General features: G+C 40.5%; 1 protein-coding gene across 2 annotated transcripts in view; it reads left to right on the top strand.

The window, feature by feature from the left end:
• The window catches only part of cabp2a (calcium binding protein 2a), a 71,525-nt gene that overhangs the window by 6,655 nt on the left and 38,541 nt on the right, over positions 1 to 26,329 (top strand). For both annotated transcript variants that reach the window (XM_062026776.1, XM_062026777.1), the window contains exon 2: positions 5,603 to 5,785. In XM_062026776.1, coding sequence (XP_061882760.1) covers positions 5,603 to 5,785 — 183 coding nt within the window. The remainder of the gene's footprint in view (positions 1 to 5,602; positions 5,786 to 26,329) is intronic.

Below are 26,329 nucleotides of genomic sequence, written 5' to 3'. Positions count from 1 at the left end.
CATCTACTTATTATGACATGCTACATTTTGACAATATTTAATGTGAACAAATATTGTATAACTATTTTTATGTGTAAGAACAGTATGTATATTTTCTACTGATTTACCAATAGTAAATAGCAACATATTCTTCTGATATACAAACTCAACAGGACACTGTGGTGACTTTAATCTACTTTAAAACAGGAATATTGAACTAAATTGTTTTGGGGTGCACACATTTCCAGAAAGTTATGGATGGTTGGGTTGTTGTGGTGGGATTCAGCAGAAAATTCTTAAAAAAGACTAGAGTGCTGTCATAGAGGTATATTTGACTAAATTTTTTGCAGAAGGTCCTTAAAAACAGCTCAGCGCTCCTGTAACTCTCTATAAAAGCGACATTTGCAAAGTTACAAAGGACTTAAAGTTGGTATTATTTGCAGATGATACAACTGTGTTTTGTTCAGAAGAGAACACACACAAGCTAATGCAAATAATAACAGAAGAAATAAACAAATTAAAAAGATGGTTTGACAAAAACAGACTATCTTTGAATCTCAGTAGAACTAAAATAACGTTATTTGGTAACAGTAGAAGAGAAAGTCAAACCCAATTACAAATAGACGGAGTAAATATTGAAAGGGTGAAAGAAAACACATTTTGGGCGTAATAATAGATGATAAAATGAACTGGAAATCTAATGTAAAAAATATACAACATAAAGTGGAAGAAACACATCAATAATGAATAAAGCAAAATATGTTCTAGACCAAAAAATCACTTCATGTTCTTTATTGCTCGCTAGTGTTACCATATCTGAGTTATTGTGTAGAAATATGGGGAAACAACTACAAAAGTACACTTAATTCACTAACTGTGTTACAAAAAAGATCAATTAGAATAGTACACAATGTTGGATATGGAGAACATACAAACCCTTTATTTATTGAATCACAAATATTGAAATTCAACAATTTGGTGCGTTTGCAAACAGCTAAAATTATGTACATAGCAATTTATAACCTGCTACCCAAGAATGTACAACAATTTGTCTCAACAAAAGAGAAGTATAACCTTAGAGGAAAATCTAGTTTAAAACATTTGTATGCACGTACAACACTTAAAACATTTAGAATATCTGTATGTGGAATACAATAATGGAGTTGATTAAGCAAAGAAATCAAACAAAGCACCAATATGATTCAGTTTAAGAGACTGTTCAAAGTGTTCACAAAGTACAAAAAACAATAATTATGATAAACATTTTGAATCTTTTTTATTTTTGAGATAAAGATTATTTATGTATTTAATATTTGTTTACTTACTCCATCCATCCATCCCTCTTCTTCCGCTTATCAGAGTTCCGGTATCGGGGGCAGCAGCCTGAGCAGGGAAGCCCAGACTTTCCTCTCCCCAGCCACTCCGTCCAGCTCTTCCCGGGGGATCCCGAGGCGTTCCCAGGCCAGCTGGGAGACATAGTCTACCCAATGTGTCCTGGGTCTTCCCCGTGGCCTAAACACCTCCGTAGAGAAGCGTTCTGGTGGCATCCTGACCAGATGCCCCAACCACCTCATCTGGCTCCTCTCGATGTGGAGGAGCAGCGGCTTTACTTTGAGCTCCCCCGGATGGCAGAGCTTCTCACCCTATCTCTGAGGGAGAGCCCCGCCACCCGGCAGAGGAAACTCATTTTGGCCGCTTGTACCCGTGATCTTGTCCTTTTGGTCATAACCCAAAGCTCATGACCATAGGTGAGGATGGGAACGTAGATCGACCGGTAAATTGACAGCTTTGCCTTCCGACTCAGCTCCTTCTTCACCACAACGCATCAATACAGCGTCCGCATTACTGAAGACGCCGCACCGATCCGCCTGTTGATCTCACGATCCACACTTCCCTCACTCGTGAACAAGACTCAGAGGTACTTGAACTCCTCCACTTGCGGCAGTGTCTCCTCCTCAACCCAGAGATGGCACTCCACCATTTTCAGGGCGAGAACCATGGACTCGGACTTGGAGGTGCTGATTCTCATCCCAGTCGCTTCACACTCGGCTGCGAACCGATCCAGTGAGAGCTGAAGATCCTGGCCAGATGAAGCCATCAGGACCACATCATCTGCAAAAAGCAGAGACCTAATCCTGCAGTCACCAAAACCAGATCTCCTCAATGCCTTGGCTGCGCCTAGAAATTCTGTCCATAAAAGTTATGAACAGAATCGGTGACAAAGGGAAGCCTTGGCGGAGTCCAACCCTCACTGGAAACGGGTCCGACTTACTGCCGGCAATGCGGACCAAGCTCTGACACTGATTGCACGGGGAGCGGACCGCCACAATCAGACGGTCCGATACTCCATACTCTCGGAGCACTGCCCACAGGACTTCCAGAGGGACACGGTCGAATGCCTTCTCCAAGTCCACAAAGCACATGTAGACTGGTTGGGAAAACTCCCATGCACCCTCCAGGACCCTGTATAGAGCTGGTCCACAGTTCCACGACCAGGACGAAAACCACACTGTTCCTCCTGAATCCGAGGTTCGACAATACGGCGTAGCCTCCTCTCCAGTACACCTGAATAGACCTTACCGGGAAGGCTGAGGAGTGTGATACCACGATAGTTGGAACACACCCTCCGGTTCCCCTTCTTAAAAAGAGGAACCACCACCCCGGTCTGCCAATCCAGAGGTACCGCCCCCGATGTCCACGCGATGCTGCAGAGTCTTGTCAACCAAGACAGCCCCACAGCATCCAGAGCCTTAAGGAACTCCGGGCGGATCTCATCCACCCCCGGGGCCTTGCCACCGAGGATCTTTTTAACTACCTCAGCAACCTCAGCCCCAGAAATAGGAGCGCCCACCACATATTCCCCAGGCACTGCTTCCTCAAAGCAAGACGTGTTGGTGGGATTGAGGAGGTCTTCGAAGTATTCCCTCCACCGATCCACAACATCCGCAGTCGAGGTCAGCAGAACACCATCCTCACCATACACGGTGTTAATAGTGCACTGCTTCCCTTTCCTGAGGCGGCGGATGGTGGTCCAGAATCGCTTTGAAGCCGTCCGGAAGTCATTTTCCATGGCCTACCCGAACTCCTACCATGTCCGAGTTTTTGCCTCCGCGACCGGTTAAGCCGCACACAGCTTGGCTTGTCGGTACCTGTCCACTGCTTCCGGAGTCCTATGAGCCAAAATAATGATAGGACTCTTTCTTCAGCTTGACGGCATCCCTCACCGTCTGTGTCCACCAACAGGTTCTAGGATTACCGCCACGAAAGGCACCAACTACCTTGCGGCCACAGCTCCAATCAGTACCCTCGACAATAGAGGTGCGGAACATGGTCCACTCAGACTCAATGTCCAGCACCTCCGTCGTAACATGTTCAAAGTTCTCCGGAGGTGGGAATTGAAACTCTCTCTGACAGGAGACTCTGCTAGACGTTCCCAGCAGACCCTCACACTGCGTTTGGGCCTGCCAGGTCTGTCCGGCATCCTCCCCCACCATCGCAGCCAACTCCCCACCAGGTGGTGATCGGTAGAAAGCTCTGCCCCTCTCTTCATCTAAGTGTCCAAAACATGAGGCCGCAAATCCGATGACACAACTACAAAATCGATCATGGAACTGCGGCCTAGGGTGTCCTGGTGCCAAGTGCACATATGGACACCCTTATGTTTGAACATGGTGTTTGTTAAGGACAATCTGTGACGAGCACAAAAGTCCAACAACAAAACACCACTCGGGTTCAGATCCGGGCGGCCATTCTTCCCAATCACGCCTCTCCAGGTTTCACTGTCGTTGCCAACATGAGTGTTGAAGTCCCACAGTAGGAAAAGGGAATCACCCGGGGGAGCACTTTCCAGTACTCCCTCGAGAGTATCCAAAAAGGGTGGGTACACTGAACTGCTGTTTGGTTCGTAAGCACAAACAACAGTCAGGACCCGTCCCCTCACCCGAAGGCGGAGGGAAGCTACCCTCTCGTCCACCGGGTTGAACTCCAACGTGCAGGCTTTGAGCCGGGGGGCAACAAAAATTGCTACACCAGCCCGTCGCTTCTCACTGCGTGCAACGCCAGTGTGGAAGAGAGTCCAGCCCCTCTCGAGAGAACTGGTTCCAGAGCCCTTGCTTTGCGTCGAAGTGAGTCCGACTATATCCAGCCAGAACTTCTCCACCTCGCACACTAGCTCAGGCTCCTTCCCTCCAGCGAAGTGACGTTCCACGTCCCAAGAGCTAGCTTATGTAGCCGAGAATCGGACCGCCACGTGCCCTGCCTTCGGCTGCCGCTCAGCTCACAACGCACGCGACCTCTATGGCCCCTCCCATGAGTGGTGAGCCCATTGGAGGGGGGACCCACGTTGCCTCTTTGGGCTGTGCCCGGCCGGGCCCCATGGGGACAGGCCTGGACACCAGGCACTCGCCATCGTGCCCCAACTCCGGGCGAGGGAAATCGGAGTCTCGGTAGTGGAATTTTCATAGAGGTCTTCGAGGTCTTGTTTACTTACTATTGTATATTATTTATTTATTATTTATTCACTGTTCTGTTACAGAGAACAAGGAAATGGGATAAAATTGCTATGATATGAAAAGGGGTAGGATTAAATAAACTCAGCTTCTTCCTACTCTTTTTCCGGACGTGCTGTAACGAAACAACTGGAAATATGTAATGCATTACATTGTATCGTATGCATGTTCGAAATAAACTGAAACTGAAACTGAACTGAACTGAAAAGTGTCATGACTGGTTTCTCCCGGTCATGACTTGTGTAGGTTTTGTTATTTTCCTAGATTTTGTGTTTAGTATATTGCCAGTACTCCTAAGCCTCCCTTGTTCACGTTTCCGTTGCTAGCAGTACTAAGCGCTCTGGATTCGGTTTTGTAATTAGTGTCCCCAGCTGATGCCAATTATCATTTAACTTTTACATACCACGTCACCTGACCTATGGTTGCTGTTCCACAAAATTCTCTACATGCAGCAGGTATGTTATTGAAAAGCTACGCAAAGATAGCAGTCCCTTGCTTTGCTTTTTGGTTTGTCTCCTTTCTATCTGCTATCTTAAGCCTCAAATTTCATGTGCTTATTTTGCCTTTGTCATTGGAATTAAACGTTTATTACCTGCAAATTGTCCTTTGCATCTTGGGAGACACGACAGTCGCAACAATGTGCCCGCAACAGAACAACAATACTGTAAAAAGACCAAAGCTAAATGTCTACTCTAGAGGACTCTGGTTCTCAGGAATATACAAAATATGACTAATAATTTGAAGGCAGTAGTCTGCCACCCTGGTCTTTAGCTTTCTGGAAATGTGGCCCATAAAACTATTAAATTTATTATCCCTGGTTAAAACTCATCTTAATCTGTCCCACATGTATGTTGCATTACATTGTACATTGTTTTCTTTTTGTGTCTGTGCATGTGTGCAAATAAATAAAATAAATCTAATAATTTAAGCTTGATATAAATGTTATTGCGTTTACTTTTTAAGAAACATTTTCACTTCTATTAGCTATTGCCAAATATTTCGATCGGATCTGAGGCCAAAAATGTTGATCAAGACATCCCCAGTCACGACTATAAGGTGCTCTGATAAGAAAACACTGTTTCATTTCTGTCTACTGCTCATGAACTCCTCTGCAGGGTTCCATCAAAAAGAAGATTGAGTCCCTGCGACGTTGGAGTTCAGCGAGCATCAAGAGGCCTCCAAAGCCAAAGGCCAAAACCTTAAGCCTGTCCTCCCCTGTGGGGGACCCTGATGACCTTTGGCTGCAGGAAGGAGACAGGAGGAAATTACGACCCATCGTTGATTCCGTGTTTGGGCAGGTAGGACTATGAACCCTGGTTTCATTATTAAATATTAATCAAGACTGGGGAATTGAGGACGGAACTACAGTTGTGTTCATACGACGAGGGGGTGGACTGGGACAAAAATGAATCCCATGACTGTTTTTCTTGTATTTTAGTCAAATCAAGGATGGATGGATTTGCCAAAGGTGAACATGGTTGGCTATAGGCTACTAGGAGCTAGCAGCTACACAGCAGCTACACAACAGCTAAGCAAACAATAGCAGAACATTATTAACATCTAAGACACCACATTTGTCGATATAAACAAGTATCAAATAATTATAGTTGCATATTACTTAATGTTAGAAAGTGCCCAGTAACAAATGTGTCCGCATCATTCGATTGATATAAAACGTATGTGTAATCTAATGAATTATTGTGACAACTCAACGTCGCCAAAAAAAAAAGACCACTCTTCAATTTCAAGACAGCATAACTCCATCCTATTCGGTTAATAATAAATAGGTTAATGTTTTTCATACCTAACTTAACTCACTTTGAATGATAAAAAATGTTCTAGCATTCTACACAGTAAAATAATACAAATGTGTGAGTCGTGCTGATTTGACTAATGACAGTATTGGCCAATACCTAAAGCTCCAATATATTTCTCTTATCGGAAGTTGAAAAGTTGTATCGGGACGCCCCTGGTGATGATTTATGGGATTGTGTTGGTAAACAAGGACCACCAGTAGGAAATTTCACATTGATCAACAGCATTATTGTATTTTTGTATAACTTTGAAATATTTTTTTTAAGATAACACATAACAGTGGTGACTGATTTTTTTTAACGTTTGCTAAGAAAACAAGTTGTGTGTAAATACTTACTGACAGACATATATACAGTACACACACGCACACAAGCATACATACATACATACATACATAAATACATGCATACATACATACATACATACATACATACATACATACATACATACATACATACATACATGCATATAATCATTTGCAGTTGTTGAAAAGAGTCATGTCAGCAACAGATGGAGCAGATGATGAGAAAAGGAAGGAGGGGTTATTGGGATGAGGGCTCAGGGTGATGGCTGTCCTGTCGAAAGAAAGACAGAAGAGATTGATTGGGATTTAGCAAGGATTAGCAGCTGAATGAGTGAGAAGACAAGGCAGACAGATGCACATCATTACCACCACTTTGCTCTCACAACATGACAAGGAGCACATCTGGATTTGTAACTTATGTGGGAATGTATAGAACGTATTCCATGTTTTACTAATTAGATTTACTGAAGTTAGGACGTCTGCGTCACCATCTCTTACACTACAGCGGGGCACACACCAAGATTGTCTAAACCTTAGGCATTTTTTTTTTTTATCTCTTAGAGAGCCCACACAAAAAATAAAACATGAAGCATTTAGCCGGTTTGATCTTTATGTGTGTGGTGTGCAATGATCATGTCAGCACAAACACAACGGTTCCGTCCCACCAACGTGCCTGAAGTAAGTCAAAATCTTGCTCGAACAAACGTGATCTAAAATTGAAGAAGATACTTGTCAAGCGCCACAGCAATGACTGGAACACACAAAAACAGGCAACGTGGAAGAGGACATACTAGAGGAAGGAACGATTGTGTTCCTGGGACTGTTATTGACAGAATAATCCCTGACTACAAAAAAGAAACGAATGTGGAAAAAAATCCTTCTAACTTGTTTGTGTCATGATCTGGCAGATCTCAATCAATCAATCAAAGTTGATTTATATAGCCCTAAATCACAAGTGTCTCAAAGGGCTGAACAAGCCCCAACGACATCCTCGGCTCGATTACCACATCAGGGCAAGGAAAAACTCAACCCAATAGGCTACAATGAGAAAGCTTGGAGGGGACCGCACTCCCGCCCCCCTGGTCGACCGGTGCAATAGACGTCGAGTGGATCTAGTTAATAGTGTGAGAGTCCAGAAAAGAGACGGCAGATCAACTGGTCTAAAAGGGGGGTCTATTTATCTCTTTTTTTTGTTGCAGTGCCTAGTTTCTGAGTACCGGGGCGTAACCACCTGTGCACACACCTGATACTCATTTACTCCTGACTGCTTAAAGGGGAACTGCACTTTTTTTGGAGTTTTGCCGATTGTTCACAGTCATTATGAATGACATGACTACGGATGTCGTTTTGTTTTAATGCATTCTAACACGTAATTAAAAGTACGCTTAAAGCGCAGCCAATGGGAAGTCCTCTATTCCGCCCATAAAACCCAATAAATAACCATCCGGGAAGCACCAGCAATAGTCCTATGGAACCTAAAGTTGAGCTGGCACAAGTGGCAAAAAAAACTGAGAAAGTTGAGGAATGCTCATCAAACACTTATTTGGAACATCCCACGGGTGAACAGGCCAATTGGGAACAGGTGGGTGCCATAATTGGGTATAAAAGCAGCTTCCATGAAATGCTCAGTCATTCATTTTGGCAGGACTTGTCGGAATTTTAACTAAATTGTTTGTAGTTAATATAAATTAGCTTAATTTATATTTGGGACAATGAGTATAAATATGTAAAAATAATCTAACATTTCTGAAAGGTTTAAATGATTACAATCACCCTCCCCAAATAAGATGTGCCTAAGGCCCCGTTTAAAAAAATAAAATAAACAAGTAAAACATTTGTAAAAAAAACGCTTTGTATGAAATTTTAACGGAAACTTATTCCTAGCTCGTTCCTGCTCCGTCATTGAAAAGAACATGGTGACAAATTTCCCTCAAGGGTGACACTTTGGTAATACAGATTTTGATGTTTTATGATGTTAAAGTAGTAGTTATTTCACACTAAAAAAGTACATTATTGAAACATTTGTTTGACATTATATTTAGTACGAAACTTGCATCACATTTAGTTAACGTTTTGTTTAAAAATAAGTATAATAAAGTGGAATGGGAATTCAAATAACATTTTGCTAATGGTCTCAATTTTGCTTGGCTAGATTATATTTTGCAGTAATTTTAGGAAATGGGGGCAGGCAGCAAATGTTCTTCCAGTGTTCAAGGTAGTGTAAATTCACATTTTTAACTGTATTCATTAATTAAGCAATCATGTTTTCAAAATAATTTTGCAATTAATTGTATCATGTATTATTACATTTTATTTCCTTGTGTCCCATTTATTATCCAGATATCATTTATTGACAAATTGTTTCACCAAGTGATTTGATTTGCATTCAAATGATGAGATGAGTTTGATAAAGAAGTTTTAATAAGCAGATTTATTTATGAGTCTGATGAAAGTGGCCGCTTTAGAAGAACGCACAGTTTTATCCTGCGGTATTTGCAATGTTATATGCATTGTCCTATTAGCGTAGAAGATATTTAATCCAGCGAATGTCCTTGACTGGAGAGACGACGCAAATCCCACTTTTAGGTCACATGAAAAATCATCCATAAAACGTAGGCATGTGCACAAGGTGTCAGACTCTTTTCGAGTGGATGAAATGAGAGCATGGGATAGTGGACACATTATTTCTCCATTTGTCGTTGCAGTCCGTACAATGTCAGATTAGACTAAATCTCTTTGTCTTTCTTTTGATTTTTTGTTTTTAATAACTTTCAACAAATCTTTCATTTGGCACTCCATTCATCAGATTTGTAAAAAGCAATGTTTGGACGTACGATGAACTCAATTTTGTTGTATATTATCCACAAAGGAAATAAAAGGAATCGAACCTACGATAACCAAAACACAGCTTACATTTTGGCTAGAATTTTCATGAACGAGACTGGCACACATCGATAACATATTTTGGGCCTGATTTACTAAGATCCAAATACCACGTGCAAAACAGCGTGTGTAAAAAAAACTAAATTGCGTGCGTTCAACGAACACTGCGTGTGCAATTGAAAAGTGGTGCACATTTATGTTATGTGCCCACCTGTGTGCGCTGTGTTGAAGCAGCAGCACACATCTATAATCTGTAACACCTTTTTTGAATCGCAATTGAGACAACAGGAATCTATGCACACTGACAATTATGTGCGCCAGGCTGTGGCTCGCATCACCAGCGCATCTGTGCGTCTGCAAAGACTCAAACGCAAGAAATAGCATGATGAAAGACGTCTTTCATGTAGAAGATATATTATAATGTGGTGGTCAGTTTTTTTTCCACGGCCAAATTTTCAGTGCATCACTCGTCAATAGTGCACAAACATTAGGCTATGTTTATCCATTCCACCGAAGGAACTTTAGTTATTAGAGAGTTCCGGTCGGATGTTTTTTCACGGGACACATTTCAGGCGTCGTTGTTGTTTCCGGATGAGGAGATGCTGCTCCTTTATTGATTTAAGTAAAAACTGAATGTCATTAAAATAGTTAGCTCCATCTTTTGACACTTCTTCCACTCCCATCCTTGCACGCTACACCGCTACAACAAAGATGACGGGGAGAAGATGCTGCCGAAGGTGAACCACGTAAATAAGACCGCCCACAAAATGGCGCATCCTGAAGCGACTGTCAGAAAGCAGCTTGAAGATGATCTATAGAACATAATCTATGCAAAATTGTGACCAAAGAACCACCATTACATGTTGTGTAGAGTAGACCACAAGGAAGTGTTTTCAATTTAGAAAAAAAATTAAATAATATGACCCCTTTTAATGCGCCTTATAATCCGGTGCGCCTTATATATGAAAACATTTTGAATATCGAAATATTGAAAATTCATCGGCAGTGCGCTTTATAATCTTGTGCGCCCTATAGTCCGGAAAATACAGTAATATTTAAGTTAGGTCACTTCTGCCTTAGAGACTGTGTATGTGTAAGTCATATGAAACTATAATTGATACTTGTTTGACAAATGTGCTGTTTTAGACTGCATCATTATGCAATATATTTTAAGGATACTTAATATGTACTGTATGTCCAGCTTGTGTGCTATTGTGTGCTTAGCTATTGTGTATCTGCTAGCTCTTGGTAGCCTATAGCCAGTGTTGGGTTAGTTACTGAAAACCAGTAACTAGTTACAGTTACTAGTTACTTTATTTAAAAAGTAACTCAGTTACTAACTCAGTTACTTACACCAAAAAAGTAATGCGTTACTGTGAAAAGTAACTATTTTTTTTAAGGCTCCCATTAATTCCCTTTTAGCCTTCATTTCAGTACTGTTATTGCACTGGAGAATAATACAATCTGTTGATCAACTTGACATGCATTTGTATCACTGACCTCAGAAAGCAATGTGTTCTACATACAACATACATACAAAGATATGTTTCAAAGGGCCATTTTATTTCAGTCCAGAACAAATTGACAAAACTATTTTAAATAGCTGCAACATAATGGCACTTTAACTTTAACTTTAAGTAGATGGGATCTTTGATCCAAGACACAACTTACATTTAACTAAAATGCTCTTTTCTTTGTGCTCGACAAAAGAAAAGTATTGAGAATGTCTCCATGTTAAGAAACTCGACTTCTGGCTTCGCCATGATGTCTTGTTAGTTGTTATGAGAGTAGCGTATGTGTGTGTGTGTGTGTGTGGCCCTTTAAGATATGACAGCATGTGAGGTGAGTGACGTCAGTGAGTGAGTGGGCGAGAGAGGTGAGGGAACGGCGACTGTGAGTGCGTGCAGGTGCTCTAGCTTGGTGGATGGCTGCGTCCAATAAAGTCACAAAGTTGCAACAAACCGCCGGCCTCGTCATTCACCCTCAGCTGTAAAGACCCACTTCCGGGTAAAGTGAAGGTTGTTAGGCCCGAAACATAGGCCCTGGAGGAACGTCTCCCCTGCGCCCCTCAACTACGGTCTGGGAGCCCCCCGCCCCCACCCACAGAAAGCAAGCCTCTTCTTTTCCTTGTAACACAGAAGGACGACACCGCAGCGCTTCAATAAAACACACTCAGATCTTCTGTTTCTAGCCGATACTACATAAAAAATAACGTGAAATTGTTTATTGTTTATTGTTTATTGAATGGATCCCCATTAGCTGACGCCAAGGCAACTGCTAGTCTTCCTGGGGTCCATATAGGAGCTTACAAAATTAAAATACAAAGAATACATGCATTACCAGACATTATACAATGGAAAAATACAACATACATAAGATAAAAAGCTAGTTAAAACCAGTATTAAAAATTCACGTCATGTGGGCAACTGCAATAGGTGTATCTTCAAAGCTGTCTTGAATGACAATTTACTTTGTGAGAGATTAATGTGAGATCGCAATTGATTCCAGAATGATATACATCTATACATGACTGTATGTTTGAGGATATTTGTCCTGGGAGCAGGAAGTGCCAAATAGCCATTGCTGGCATTCCTAGTGCCATGAATATGTGTATTAGTTGATTTTAAAAACTGTTTGTAAAAGTAATCTGGTGATTAATTTAAAATGATAGTTCTAAAGAACATAAGGAGACTACAATGCATCTTTTGTTCAACAGACAACCAGGACAGGCGTGAATGCATATATGAAATATTAGTGCGCAAAGAACATTTAAGTAGCAGTCTAGCCGCTCTGTTCTGTACGAGTTGCAGTTTGTTCTGGTCAGACTTAGTCGTAGCGGACCATATTATAGGACAGTAATGAAGATGACAGAAAACCAAGGACTGTATCACTTGACCCATTGTTGAGGATGTCAAGAAGGTGGAGCACTTCCTGACCATGGCTAAACCTCTTCCCATTGTCATTAAAATACCATCAATATGATCGGACCATGACAGTTGACTGTCTAATAGCACACCAAGCAGTTTTGCTTTTTTGACCTGCTCAATAGGTATGTCTGACATTGAAATATGAAACTGTGGGTCATCAACAAGCATATGCCTGGATCCAAAAAGAATGCTTTTTGTTTTGTCAATATTCACAACAAGTTTACTATCATTTACCCAGCGTGACACTCTCTCCAGGTCCTGATTTAAAGTTATTTTCTAGGTCATTTAAGGTAGAGGCAGTACTGTATAGAGTTGTGTCATCTGCATACATAACCATATTGGTGTTTGTTGTAACACAGAGAAGATCATTAGTAAAAATAATAAAAAGTAAAGGACCTAAGCAGCTTACTTGAGGCACGCCTCAGTAATTGTACTTGCGTTCAGATAGGCTACCATTAAAACACACTCTCTGTGATCTTCCTGATAGATAGCTCAACATCCAAGAAAGTGACATACTATTAAAACCATATTTTCTCAGTTTGGAGATCATTATGTTGTGATCTATGACATCGAATGCCGCACTAAAGTCAATCAGGACAGTACCAACCATCTTCTTGACATCCATTTGTGACAGCCAGTCATCAGTCAGCTGAGCTAGAGCAGTAGATGTTGAGTGACCTTGCCTATAAGCATGCTGGGAACACGACATCAGTTTTTTGTAGGTAAAGTAATCTTGAATTTGTTTGAAAACAACTTTTTCCATCAATTTACTAAGAACAGGAAGCATGCTTATTGGTCTACTGTTTTTACCAGTAAAATCTTTATTTTTGTCCTTGGGTAGAGGGATGACCTTGGCCTCCGTCCAAACCCCAGGACAGACTCCATATCTTAATGACTTATTAAAATATGACAAATAATAAAAAATAATGCAGTAACGCATCATGTAGTAACGGTAACTGAGTTACTGAATATAAAAAATAACGCGTTAGATTACTAGTTACCGCCGAAACGAACGGTTACTTTGTAACGCGTTAGTCCCAACACTGCCTATAGCCTACCATGTTTACCTTTTGTAAATAACTTGACTAAAATAGAAGAAAAGACCAACATTGTGTTTTTATTGGAGGACATTTAGATCTTACCGACAGCCATCAGACTGTATAATGCATGTGTTCCTTTTTGACTGTACTTGAATGTATTATAGACTGTATTTACATTGTTCACATGTGAATAATGCTGTATAATAGACTGTATTTATATTATTCACATGTGAATAATGCTGTATAATAGACTGTATTTATATTATTCACATGTAAAAAATACCTAAGTGTTTATTGTGAGCGAACTGTGGTGCTGAATTTCCCCCAGGGATCAATAAAGTACTTTCTATTCTATTCTATTCTATTCTATTCTATTCTATTAACAGGCTGTCCCTCTTTGCACACATACACACGCTGCATGACTGCTTGTATAGGAGATTTTACATGCAAGACGATACTTGTTTCTTTGCTGATATCTAAACAATATCCGATATCAATATCATACTGGCACACCCCGAAACAGTACCATACATGCAGAACATTTTTCTGAACAATGTTTCAATACAGGAAGTACATATGAATGACAATTTCTCCTCCGATAGTTCCGCAGATCCTGTTTCCCCGAAACGCATCAGAAAGCTGCATCGTGTTGTCGAACAGGTGTATCTGGGAAATTTGCCACCAACTCAGAATACGTGTCCGACGAGTAATAGGCATGGCAAGTAATTTGTTGAGCAGAATTTGCACACGGTTTTACAGATGCATACTAATACAAGAAGGCGAATAAAATCATGATTTAAAAATATAATTGTATTTTAAATATTATGCTTTCTTTACTTGTTAAAACCAATCTTGGGTTGAAATCAGCAGTGGTGGACACACATTCATTCTCTCGTCCATAATAGAGGGTGAGCGTATCCTAGATGACTTTAGGTGCAAGGCGCCACCCACCACTTACACACACACACACACACACACACACACACACACACACACACACACACACACACACACACACACACACACACACACACACACACACACACACACACACACACACACACACACACACACACACACACACACACACACACACACGTCACATTGATGTGCTTATGTACTTATACGTGAATGTTCAAAGTTAATTAACGGTATTTGTAAAAGGAATACAGTCTTTGATTAAAGTGAACAAAACAAAGATCTCAATTGCAAATTTCTCCACTTCAAAAAACGGCTCAACCACAGTTTGTGAGAACCTTGACACTGGCGCGGCGCACCAAGAGGACATCAAACTTGACTAAATAGAGGAAGTAAAAGGCAGTACAAAGTTTCTGTTTGTGAACCCGCTGAAGGATACTTTTTTTTTCTCTAGAGACTAGCTACACCTCCAGGATGAGGTGGTGCGTTATGGTGCCCGCGGTGTGTCTAATTTCCGCTGAGTCCCACCGTGGCCGACAGCAGAATTGGGCGGCCAGAAGCGCGTGATGGCATTGCGAGCTCTGCGACTGACAGCAGCGCGCCCCGGCGGGGATCAATCACATCGACCATGTGGAAACCCCACGCTCCCAACACTATTAGTAAAATATTATTGTGTGCAGACATATCGATTACAGACAATAGGAGATGTAGTAACCCAACGCGTGGCGAGCTGTTTCTTACATACGTGACGTCTCATCAGGAAGAAGCGACCGCTCTGAGGAAGTGACAACCAAAACTAAGATTGATCTCTTACACTCTAAAACTCTGCTCACATGTATTTTGTTCTACATGTTGATGATAATGAGGGCAGCATAATTATGCTGTGGTAAGGGCTTATGCCTCACTGTCTTCTTCATCGTATGGGCAGCTGTTTTCCGGCACCCGGACCTGAGGCCGAGGGTCTATGCCTCACTGTGAGAAGATCCTGGGTTTGATTCTGTGTGGATTTAGCTTTTGGATTTGGATTTGGATTGTGGGTTCTCTCCGGGTGGTCCGGCTTCCTCCCACCTCCAAAGACATGTACCTGGGGTCAGGTTGATTGGCAACACTAAATTGGCCGTAATGTGTGAATGTGAGAGTGAATGTTGTCTGTGTATCTGTGTTGGCCCTGCGATGAGGTGGCGACATGTCCAGGGTGTACTCTGCCTTCTGCCCGAGTGCAGCTGGGACAGGCTGCAATTGTTATGTATGTAGGAGGGAGTTGTGACGGCACAGAACCACAAAGGGGCAATATTGCTCTTTGTATTTGATATATATATATATATATATATATATATATATATACATACATATATATATATATATAGATATAGATATATATATATATATATATATATATATATATATATATATATACATATACATATACATATATATATATATATATATATATATATATATATAGATAGATATCTATATCTATATATATATATATATATATATATATATATATATATATATATATATATATATATATATATATATATATATATATATATATATATATATATATATATATATATATATATATATATATATATATATATATATAAACAATATATTAGAATAAATAATGAAAAATATATTTAATTAAACAACAAAGGAATGGAGTGTGACAAAACCCAAAGGGTGTATGGTGTAAGACTATGTGTATGAATGATTAGCTGTTGAGGTTTACCGTGTAGTGTTGAGAGAGTCAGCAGAGGTCGTGATCCAAGCGGGAGGTGCGTGGGGCTGGAGAGCGACAAGAGGTCCGTGTCCAAAGCGGGGGTCGAGGATCGAGTGGGGATGCAGTCGGGATCGAGTCGAGACGCACAGCTCGAATCCAAGGCAACGGAAGGAAAACACTGCGGGCACAAGGGAGTTGACGGGACAAATCAAACACGGGGAAGAAAACACGAAGCGCAAAGAGCTAAGTTGCATAGAGCCAACGATCGCTTACGGGACATCACATCAACAGAAGGTTATGTTCTGGCCACGGATAGCAGGTTGAGCAGACTCTTGAAGGCAGGACCTCTCATTAGCGCCATGTGCGTAGATTGCCGGTAATTGATTGCAGCTGCTCGCTGACGCCGGTCTGACGCGCACTTTGCGCGTTCTCGGAGGTACACTCAGTGCAGCACACAGATGAATGCGCACTGACGCGCACCCGAGCCATGACAGCAATCCCCTCTGTGACCCTGCAATGAACAAGCGGTAGAAAATGGATGGAAGGATGAATAATGATGAACGCAGGTATCAAAGTTTGTCTAAGTCTAAGTCTATTAACTCGCATCCCTTTAACGTCTGATGATTCAGCTGTGAGGTTGACAATCGAATCAGACTCCTCAGAATCAAATCCTCAAATTTTCAACTATTTGAACACAGCACTAGTATTCACAAATTTCATTTAATTGGAAACATTTTTGAACTGTGGGTTGAGAAAGATTGAGGTTACAGCTGGGAATCAGACTGTGAGGCTTGGCATGCTAATTTGTTCATTTAATTTTGTTATAATACTTTTGTGTGGATAAAACTAATCGGAAGTATTGTGTATGGTGAAGTTAATGTGCATTTTTCCATTAAATATTTATATTGAATGGCTTCCCCCCACCTCTAAAGACATGCACCTGGGCATAGGTTGATTGGCAACACTAAATTGGCCCTAGTGTGTGAGTGTGAGTGTGAATTGTTGTCTGTCTATCTGTGTTTGGCCCTGCGATGAGGTGGTGACTTTTCTAGGGTGTACCCGCCTTCCACATGTTTACTTGACCCTCTTCCTGGGAAACTTATCAAGGAGCTGTTTGTAATATTAGGACCATCAGTGTTAAATATTATTAATTTATCACTTTTCTCTGGTACTCTTCCCCTAGTATTTAAAAAAGTGGTTAATCCTCCTCTGCTCAAAAGACTTAACCTTGATCCTGACCTCATAGTAAACTACCGGCCTGTGTCCCACCTTCCCTTTTTATCTCAAAAATCCTTGAAAAAATTGTTGAAAAGCGGCTAAATGAAAACTTAGCGTCTAACAATCTCTGTGAAACCCTTCCAGTCTGGTTTCAGGGCAAATCACGGAGACAGCCCTCGCAAAAATGACTAATGATCTATTGCTAACGATGGATGCTGATGCGTCATCCATGTTGCTGCTACTTGATATTAGCACTGCTTTCGATACCGTCAATCATAACATTATATTAGAATGTATCAAAACAAGTATTGGTATGACAGACTTAGCCTTTTCTTGGTGTAACTCCTATCTTACTGACAGGATGCAGTGCATCTCTCATAACAATGTGATTGAGTGGAGATGTTATCAGGTGACCACGGATCAGCCGCCATGTTGGAAGCTCTAGCTGTTCCAAGTCGGGACCCAGGATCGACCACTCCTCTTTGCATCAGCTGTTGATGCAAATAGAAGTTTTCAAACGGTGCCTGCAGCACGGTAGTAAAACGGCTGATCAAACAAAACAGAATAGTAATTTGTCTTTATTCATCCTTCATATGAGATGAATACGACTTTCCCTTTTTTTAAAATAAGGTTCAAGATGTTTATCAATTTATTGAGGATGTTTATTCTTCTTTGTACTTTGTCAACCCTTTAGGTCTGAACAGTTTCTTAAAGTGAGTCTTTTAGTACTTTGATTTTATTTTTGCTTAATCAATTCTATAATTAAGCCATTAGCGGATAAAAATTAATAGATTAGCCGCACCATTGAATAAGATGCAGGGTTCAAAGTTTGGGAATAAAGTAGTCTCTTATAGTCGGAAAAATACAACACTAAGAAATGCAGTTTATTTGCTGTAATGGAGGTGACTATTGTCGTCATATTAGAGGAGCGGCTCCGCACTGCGGATGGAGACACAAAATTAGCTGCTTGTCAGCCTGATGACTAAAAATCAATACAGTGTCAGCCAGACGGGTTTCGGCTTTTGGCATTGACATTGTATACAATCACATACTTTTCAAGAAAATCCGCCGATGCTAATGGGTGTTACAAGTGATTAAGATTTTACAGGAGCAGGACAAACTTCTAAGCTAATTAATGAATACGCAAATTTACAACATGTTTTCATTAGTGCTAGCAAACTACCAAACCATTCGTAACAAGTTTGACAGTGCACTAAAACGTTTTGAAGGACAAGGTTTGAAAAATAGCTTGTTTTCTCGGTATCTAACAGACATGTCAAATGTTCCGACTTTATACTACTAAGCTTCCAACACAAGTTTGGTGATATCTCCCTTCAATGCGTTTGTCCGTGTGCGTACAACAATTTAGACCCATTGTAGCCCAACTTGACCACACACCCTGTAAGTACATTGTATCTTCTTATCTTAGACGTCAAAGCAGCCTTACGGGAGATTATCTCACGTCGTAGGTCAAATGATGTTCGATGTACGTGGATGATTCTCCATGTACAGAGAAATAATTAATGAGGATGTACTTTTTCAAACTGGTACATCGTCCGTGTATTAAAGCCACACTACCCAACATGTAACTGTGTTTATATGTTATGACAGCACATCATCAGACCTCCAGTAAGAATTACATTTTTGAAAATCGCGTTATCTTGCTGGATTCCCTGCTGACCTAATGAACTTCTGTGCTTACTGTTGTCAAGGGATTGATGCCTTCTGTTCTGCAAACGCATCACTAGTTTGTATACGTTTTTGCAAAGTGAGTTTCCTACCAAACCACATACTTCATCTGAAGCTTATGTGTGACAATGTATGATAACAAGGAATGCCATTCCGGGACTGAAGGTTCCATTTCCTAATCTGGATCAGTGAAGCAAGGCATATAATATTATATAACCAAGTCTATGTTCAGCATTTGTTTGTCATCACATCATATATTGTGTAATATATATGTGTCAATCTAATTTGCACTGTCTCACAAAGGTTAGGAGAATCCTGTTTGATGAGTCTCCGCTTAAAAGGTTAGTTATGGTATAAAAAAGTAGGTTTTGGAACCCTTTCGGCACCTTGCGGTCTTCTTTTGACCCTTATCTTTGGGGACATCTGCTGGCGGCTACTGGGTATTGCAGCTATTTGCGGATTTCTATATGCAACAGCAAGAAAGATGTGATTGGCTGCACTCTCGTGGTGATGTTTTGACAATGCAACAGGGAAAAATGTTTACCCCATGCCTAAAACATTTTTTTTTTAATAAAAATATAATAATTATACATCATGATATTTACATTTCATTATGTTGATTTTTTTTATATTTAAAAACTCCATATACATGTAGAGACAAAGCTTTGTGTTGTTTATTTTTCGCTTTTCTTTTATTAAAGATGTATTTTGTTTCAAAAAATCACACAGTACTCACTTGGGACTCCCAAGCGAGTATCCAATCACAGGACGCGTAAATGTCAGGACCAGCTACAAAAAGCCTTACTGACAACAACTTGTGATCTGATTGGCTATGGCAATTGTCTATCACCTGTATATGCCCGTTCACTTACAGTGCATTGTTGATTCTGAAGGTCCCAGGCAGATTTCGTACAGCATGGCAACATAAGATAGCTGAATTCTGATTGGATACAAACTCTAACCTAAAAACAACAGCACTGGAAGCAACGTAATATGACGTGAAGAGAATATGAATACTTTTAGATATTTAAGGAAATTAAATAAAAAATGACTTATCTCTAATTATGATCATGATTTCTGGTTAGGTTAGGCCCTGATGTCCCACCACTGCTGTAGTCAATATTCACCACAAGGGGGAAAAAAATCCTATTTTAGGTTCATTTGATGGGTAATATTGGTCATTGATAACCTTAATTCTGATTTTTCTTTGTGCATTTTGCGATTTTGTTCTATTTTTCCACGTTTGCTGTTTTCACTTAATGTGCCACCGGACCTTTACACACCCCTGCCCTAAAAGTGTCCTACTATTTATCCATACATAACAGGGGGGAGGCTATTATATATTATTTGTCCATTGAACTCAATTATAAATGTATGTTACATATGATTCATTTTGCTTTAACATTCTCTCCACGAGCAATCAATACATTTGCACAATTCCATATCAAATAAAGACAATGGAGACTCTGAATCGTTCATTAACTAATCGGACAATAAACAGACATTACTCTGGTTTACCGTAAAAGAGTGGGGCTTTACATGAGCTAGCAGGTGTTTTTGCTGCCATCTTTTGGGGGAAAGATAAAGCTGGAATACACAAACTTCAGAATAAGGCACAGTTTCCAGTTGGGGGGATGCATTTCGGATTTGTCTTTAAAAAAAAAAATAAAAATCTTAACTCCAACCTCCTGCAATTGACCCACCGTGGTGTGAAATTGTGAAAATGAAAAGTGGATGTTTCTACATGCAAGACCTCGCTAAACGTCAATTCAATTAGAACACCCCCAACTTCCCACACAAAGGGGGGTGTGGGGGGGGGGTTACATGAGAAAATGTATGCTGTAAAAAAAAAATACCAGGATTTTGCAAAGTTTATTTTCCACAGGGCAGCACGGTGAAACAGCGGTTAGTGCATGTGCCTCACAATACGAAGGTCCTGAGTAGTCCTGAGTTCAATCCCGAGCTCGGGATCTTTCTGTGTGGAGTTTGCATGTTCTCCCCGTGACTGGGTGGGTTCCCTCCGGGTACTCCGGCTTCCTCCCACCTCCAAAGACATGCACCTGGGGATAGGTTGATTGGCAACACTAAATCGACCCTAGTGTGTGAATGTGAGTGTGAATGTTGTCTGTCTATCTGTGTTGGCCCTGCGATGAGGTGGCGACTTGTCCAGGGTGTACCCCACCTTCTGCCCGAATGCAGCTGAGATAGGCTCCAGCACCCCCCGCGACCCCAAAAGGGACAAGCGGTAGAAAATGGATGGATGGATGGATATTTTCCACAGTAAAATACTGTGATCAAAATGTACTGTTACATTGCAACAGATGACTGTAAAAAAATACGATATCCTTACATACAGTATTTCAAAGTAAAATACTGTATCATAGTCCTTTGTAATTTGTAAAAACAAATGACTGAAAATTTTAAATGATTTGATGCTTAAGGGTTTCCGTAGGCTACGGAGCGCATACGTTCACAGTAAGTAGTGGTATGCTGTTTGAAAAGAGAGAGAAATTAACAATACAATTAAACTTGTGAAGTTACAGCATTTAGTTTTAAGTTTACTGTAATTTACCGTAAAATCACAGCTCTGCAGTTCGAGTAAAATGCTGTAAAGATATTTTACAGTTCCATCCATCCATCCATCCATTTTCTACCGCTTGTCCCTTTTCTTGGTCGTGGGGGTGCTGGAGCCTATCTCAGCTGCATTCGGGCGGTAGGTGGGGCACACCCTGAAAAAGTCGCCACCTCATCGCAGGGCCAACACAGATAGACAGATAACATTCACACTCACATTCACACACTAGGGTCGATTTAGTGTTGCCAATCAACCTATCCCCAGGTGCATGTCTTTGGAGGTGGGAGGAAGCCGGAGTACCCGGACGGAACCCACGCAGTCCCGGGGAGAACATGCAAACTCCACACTGAAAGACCCCGAGCCCGGGTATCGAACCAAGGACCTTCATATTGTGAGGCACATGCACTAAACCCTGTGTCACCCTATTTCACAGTTCATAACTGTAAATTGTACTGTAACAGTAATGAGAATATTAGATGGTAATTTACTCAAAATTACAAAACTATTATAAAACAGTGTATGTATTTTTATGTAATAGTACTTATTGCATAACTACGTCATAGTTCTTCTCTCGCATCCTTTTATGTTTTTAGTCAGGATTTGTGCCTAAAGACAAGCTAAGAAATACAATGCATATCACATTAATAATTAGCATTTTCCCAACTGTCTATTAAAGCAAAATATGCTCCCATGTAATAACAAGGTTGCTGACATTGCTATCTGTTACTATTGTTTGCATTTTTAGCATTTACATTTAAAAATAATTAATGTCCAAGAGGGACAAGCGGTAGAAAATGGATGGATGGATATTTTCAGTTGTATTTACTTATAATTTATCTATGTTTATGTAGCCCCATCTTCGCTGCAGCTGTTGTTATATACAATTTATCTCGTATTGTTGGTCTACATTTTATTTATTCCCCGGTTAGTGTGTGTGCCTCACAACACGAAGGTCCTTTATACTTTATACCTTTTTGTTTTCGCCCTCTTTTTGTGCCCTGTGTGCATGACCCTTTCCATCCTTACCCTTTCCATCCTTTGTAACTGACCTACTGTGTGGAAAAATGTCCCTTGTGGATCAATAAAGTTTGTCTAAGTCTAAGTCCTGGATCCGATCCCCAGGCTCGGGGTCTCTCTTTGTGGAGTTTGCATGTTCTCTCCGTGACTGCGTGTATTCCTTCCGGGCACTCCGGCTTCCTCCCACCTCCAAAGACATGCACCTTGGGATAGGTTGATTGGCAACTCTAAATTGTCTGTCTATCTGTGTTGGCCCTGCGATGAGGTGGCGACTTGTCCAGGGTCTACACCGCCTTCCGCCAAGTGCAACTGGGACAGGTTCCAGTACCCCCGCGACCTTGAGAGGGACAAGCGGTAGAGAAAGAATACATGGATTTTCGTCCCCCCGTTGTTTTTTCCCTTTGTGAGTGTTTCGTTATCCTTTTCCTTCTTTTGTAATTGATCTTCTGTTTCAAACAATTCCCCTTGTGAATCATTCAAGTTTGTCTAAGTCTAAGTTAAAAGCTACCCAAATTGTTTTCAAATATTGGGATAGAAGTTAGCAACAGGTTTAGACTCAAATATAATTTCAGTGGGAGGCTTCCTCGTTGAACTCTTCGAGTCAAATAATCTTGGCACTATTTTCTATTTTTTTTAAACAAAACAATGCATCTGTAAGTCAAACAAGTTCAGTGTGAGTGTCATACTATGACAATAATGATAATCAAAACAAATATGATAAAGCATCAGGCTTTGATGCTATTAATGGGTTTATTATTGCAACTTGATTGTCGGAACAACATTGGTATAAAACACACAGATAAATAGAATATTGCCACCATATTATATATATATATATATATATATATATATATATATATATATATATATATATATATATATATATATATATATATGGCCCTGCGATGAGGTGGCGACTTGTCCAGGGTGTACCCCGCTCGATTGTAGCTGAGATAGGCTCCAGCGCCCCCCGCGACCCGAAGGGAATAAGCGGTAATGGATGGATGGATATATATATATATATATATATATATATATACAGTGGGGCAAAAAAGTATTTAGTCAGCCACCCATTGACAATCAATGGGTGGCTGACTAAATACTTTTTTGCCCCACTGTATATATATATATATATATATACCTATATATACCTATGTATATATATATATGTATATATATATATATATATACAGTATATATATATGCAGGTATGTATGTATGTATGTATGTATGTACACTACCGTTCAAAAGTTTGGGGTCACCCAAACAATTTTGTGGAATAGCCTTCATTTCTAAGAACAAGAATAGACTGTCGAGTTTCAGATGAAAGTTCTCTTTTTCTGGCAATTTTGAGCGTTTAATTGACCCCACAAATGTGATGCTCCAGAAAATCAATCTGCTCAAAGGAAGGTCAGTTTTGTAGCTTCTGTAACAAGCTAAACTGTTTTCAGATGTGTGAACATGATTGCACAATGGTTTTCTAATCATCAATTAGCCTTCTGAGCCAATGAGCAAACACATTGTACCATTAGAACACTGGAGTGATAGTTGTTGGAAATGGGCCTCTATACACCTATGTAGATATTGCACCAAAAAACAGACATTTGCAGCTAGAATAGTCATTTACCACATTAGCAATGTATAGAGTGTATTTCTTTAAAGTTAAGACTAGTTTAAAGTTATCTTCACTGAAAAGTACAGTGCTTTTCCTTAAAAAATAAGGACATTTCAATGTGACCCCAAACTTTTGAACGGTAGTGTATGTGTATATATATATATATATATATATATATATATATATATATATATATATATATATATATATATATATATATATATATATATATATGTATGTGTATATATATATATATATATATATATATATATATATATATATATATATATATATATATATATATATATATATATATATATATATATATATATATATATATGTCCATCCATCCATCCATCCATCCATCTTCAACCGCTTATCCGGAATCGGGTCGCGGGGACAACAGCTCCAGCAGAGACCCCCAGACTTCCCTCTCGAGAGTAACATTAGCGACTTCCTCCCGAAGCGTTCCCAGGCCAGAGAGGAGATGTAATCCCCCCATTTTATCCTTGGCCTGCCGCAGGGTCTCCTCCCAGTGGGACGTGCAACGAGGACCTCCCTAGGGAGACGGTCGTGAGGCATCCGCACGAGATGTCCGAACCACCTAAACTGGCTCCTTTCCAAGCAAAGAAGCAGCGGCTCTACTCCGAGTCTCTCTCGGGTGACTGAACTTCTCACCCTATCTCTAAGGGAGATGCCAGCCACCCTTCTGAGGAAACTCATTTCGGCTGCTTGTATCCGCGATCTTATTCTTTCGGTCATGACCCACACTTCATGACCATAGGTGAGAGTAGGAATGTAGATAGCTCGGTAGACCGAGAGCTTTGCCTTCTGGCTCAGCTCTCGTTTCGTCACAACAGTGTGGCAACACTATATATATATGTATGTATATATATATATATGTATACCGGCTAAACACGCAACTGTCTTTTCAAACGCCTATCAAAAGTTCAGCTCCATCTTTTGACCTACCAATCACAGCAAATACATTAATCCTAAGCCTTGATATAACAATTACGTTATAAACAATGGAGAGTTGTGTCGTACAATAAACATTTTTATGTCTACAATTTATATTGTAGTATCGCACAGCACTAAATGTTTTTATTTTTATTATTATTATTTTTTTGCTATTTTGCTCTAACAATTGTACGTAATAAAAGAGAATAAGGAACTGGTTTAAATAATACGTTGACATTGTTTAATAGCACTCACCATTAGAGATGTATACCTAATCCTGGTATTTTTGGTACCGGTTCCGAATTGGCTCGGCCCAGGAGGACCGTTAAGATTCTGGACAATGTATACGGCTATAAGTAATTCTGACCGTTGTAAATATGAACATTGTGTCAGCTGGGAATAATCACAAATAAGGAAGCAACAATTTTTCTGTGACGACCTATCACGTCAGGTCTAACATGCTCTCATGTTTTCTTATTTTCTGCATTTGTTTACTGTCTGGCGCTTCTATTGTATTTCCATTTTCTGTCTGTCTCCCTGAGCACTTTTTCCCCTCACCTGTCCCTGATTGGCAGCCTGAGCACACCTGGTCGTAGTTGCCAATCAAAATCATTTAAATGCTAGCCTGCCCTGCAGTCAGGGTTTGAGGATTGTTGCGTGTTGCTAACTATTCATGTTTGTAAGGGTTACTGTGCTTGCCTTGTATGTCAAGCCTATATGGCTCTGTGCACACCATTGTTAGACTAAAATAAGGAGTTTAATTTGTGTCTTTATTAGGAAAGCTTTTTTTGTAACTGATTTGTTCCCGTTTGAATTTTGTGAACTGAATGTTTTAATTAAATTATGCTGACAATTTCCATCCATCCATCATTTTCTACCGCTTGTCCCTTTCGGGGTCGCGGGGGGTGCTGGAGCTATCTCAGCTGCATTCGGGCGGAAGGCGGGGTACACCCTGGACAAGTCGCCACCTCATCACGACGGCGTGGCGAAGTTGGTAGAGTGGCCGTGCCAGCAATCGGAGGGTTGCTGGTTACTGGGGTTCAATCCCCACCTTCTACCATCCTAGTCACGTCCGTTGTGTCCTTGGGCAAGACACTTCACCCTTACTCCTGCTGGGTGCTGGTAGCGCCTTGCATGGCAGCTCCCTCCATC

The sequence above is a fragment of the Entelurus aequoreus genome, linkage group LG18 (genome assembly GCF_033978785.1).
Source record: "Entelurus aequoreus isolate RoL-2023_Sb linkage group LG18, RoL_Eaeq_v1.1, whole genome shotgun sequence".
NCBI lineage: Eukaryota > Metazoa > Chordata > Actinopteri > Syngnathiformes > Syngnathidae > Entelurus > Entelurus aequoreus.
The sequence above is the reverse complement of the archived record's forward strand: the minus strand, read 5'-3'. Positions and strand labels throughout refer to the sequence as shown.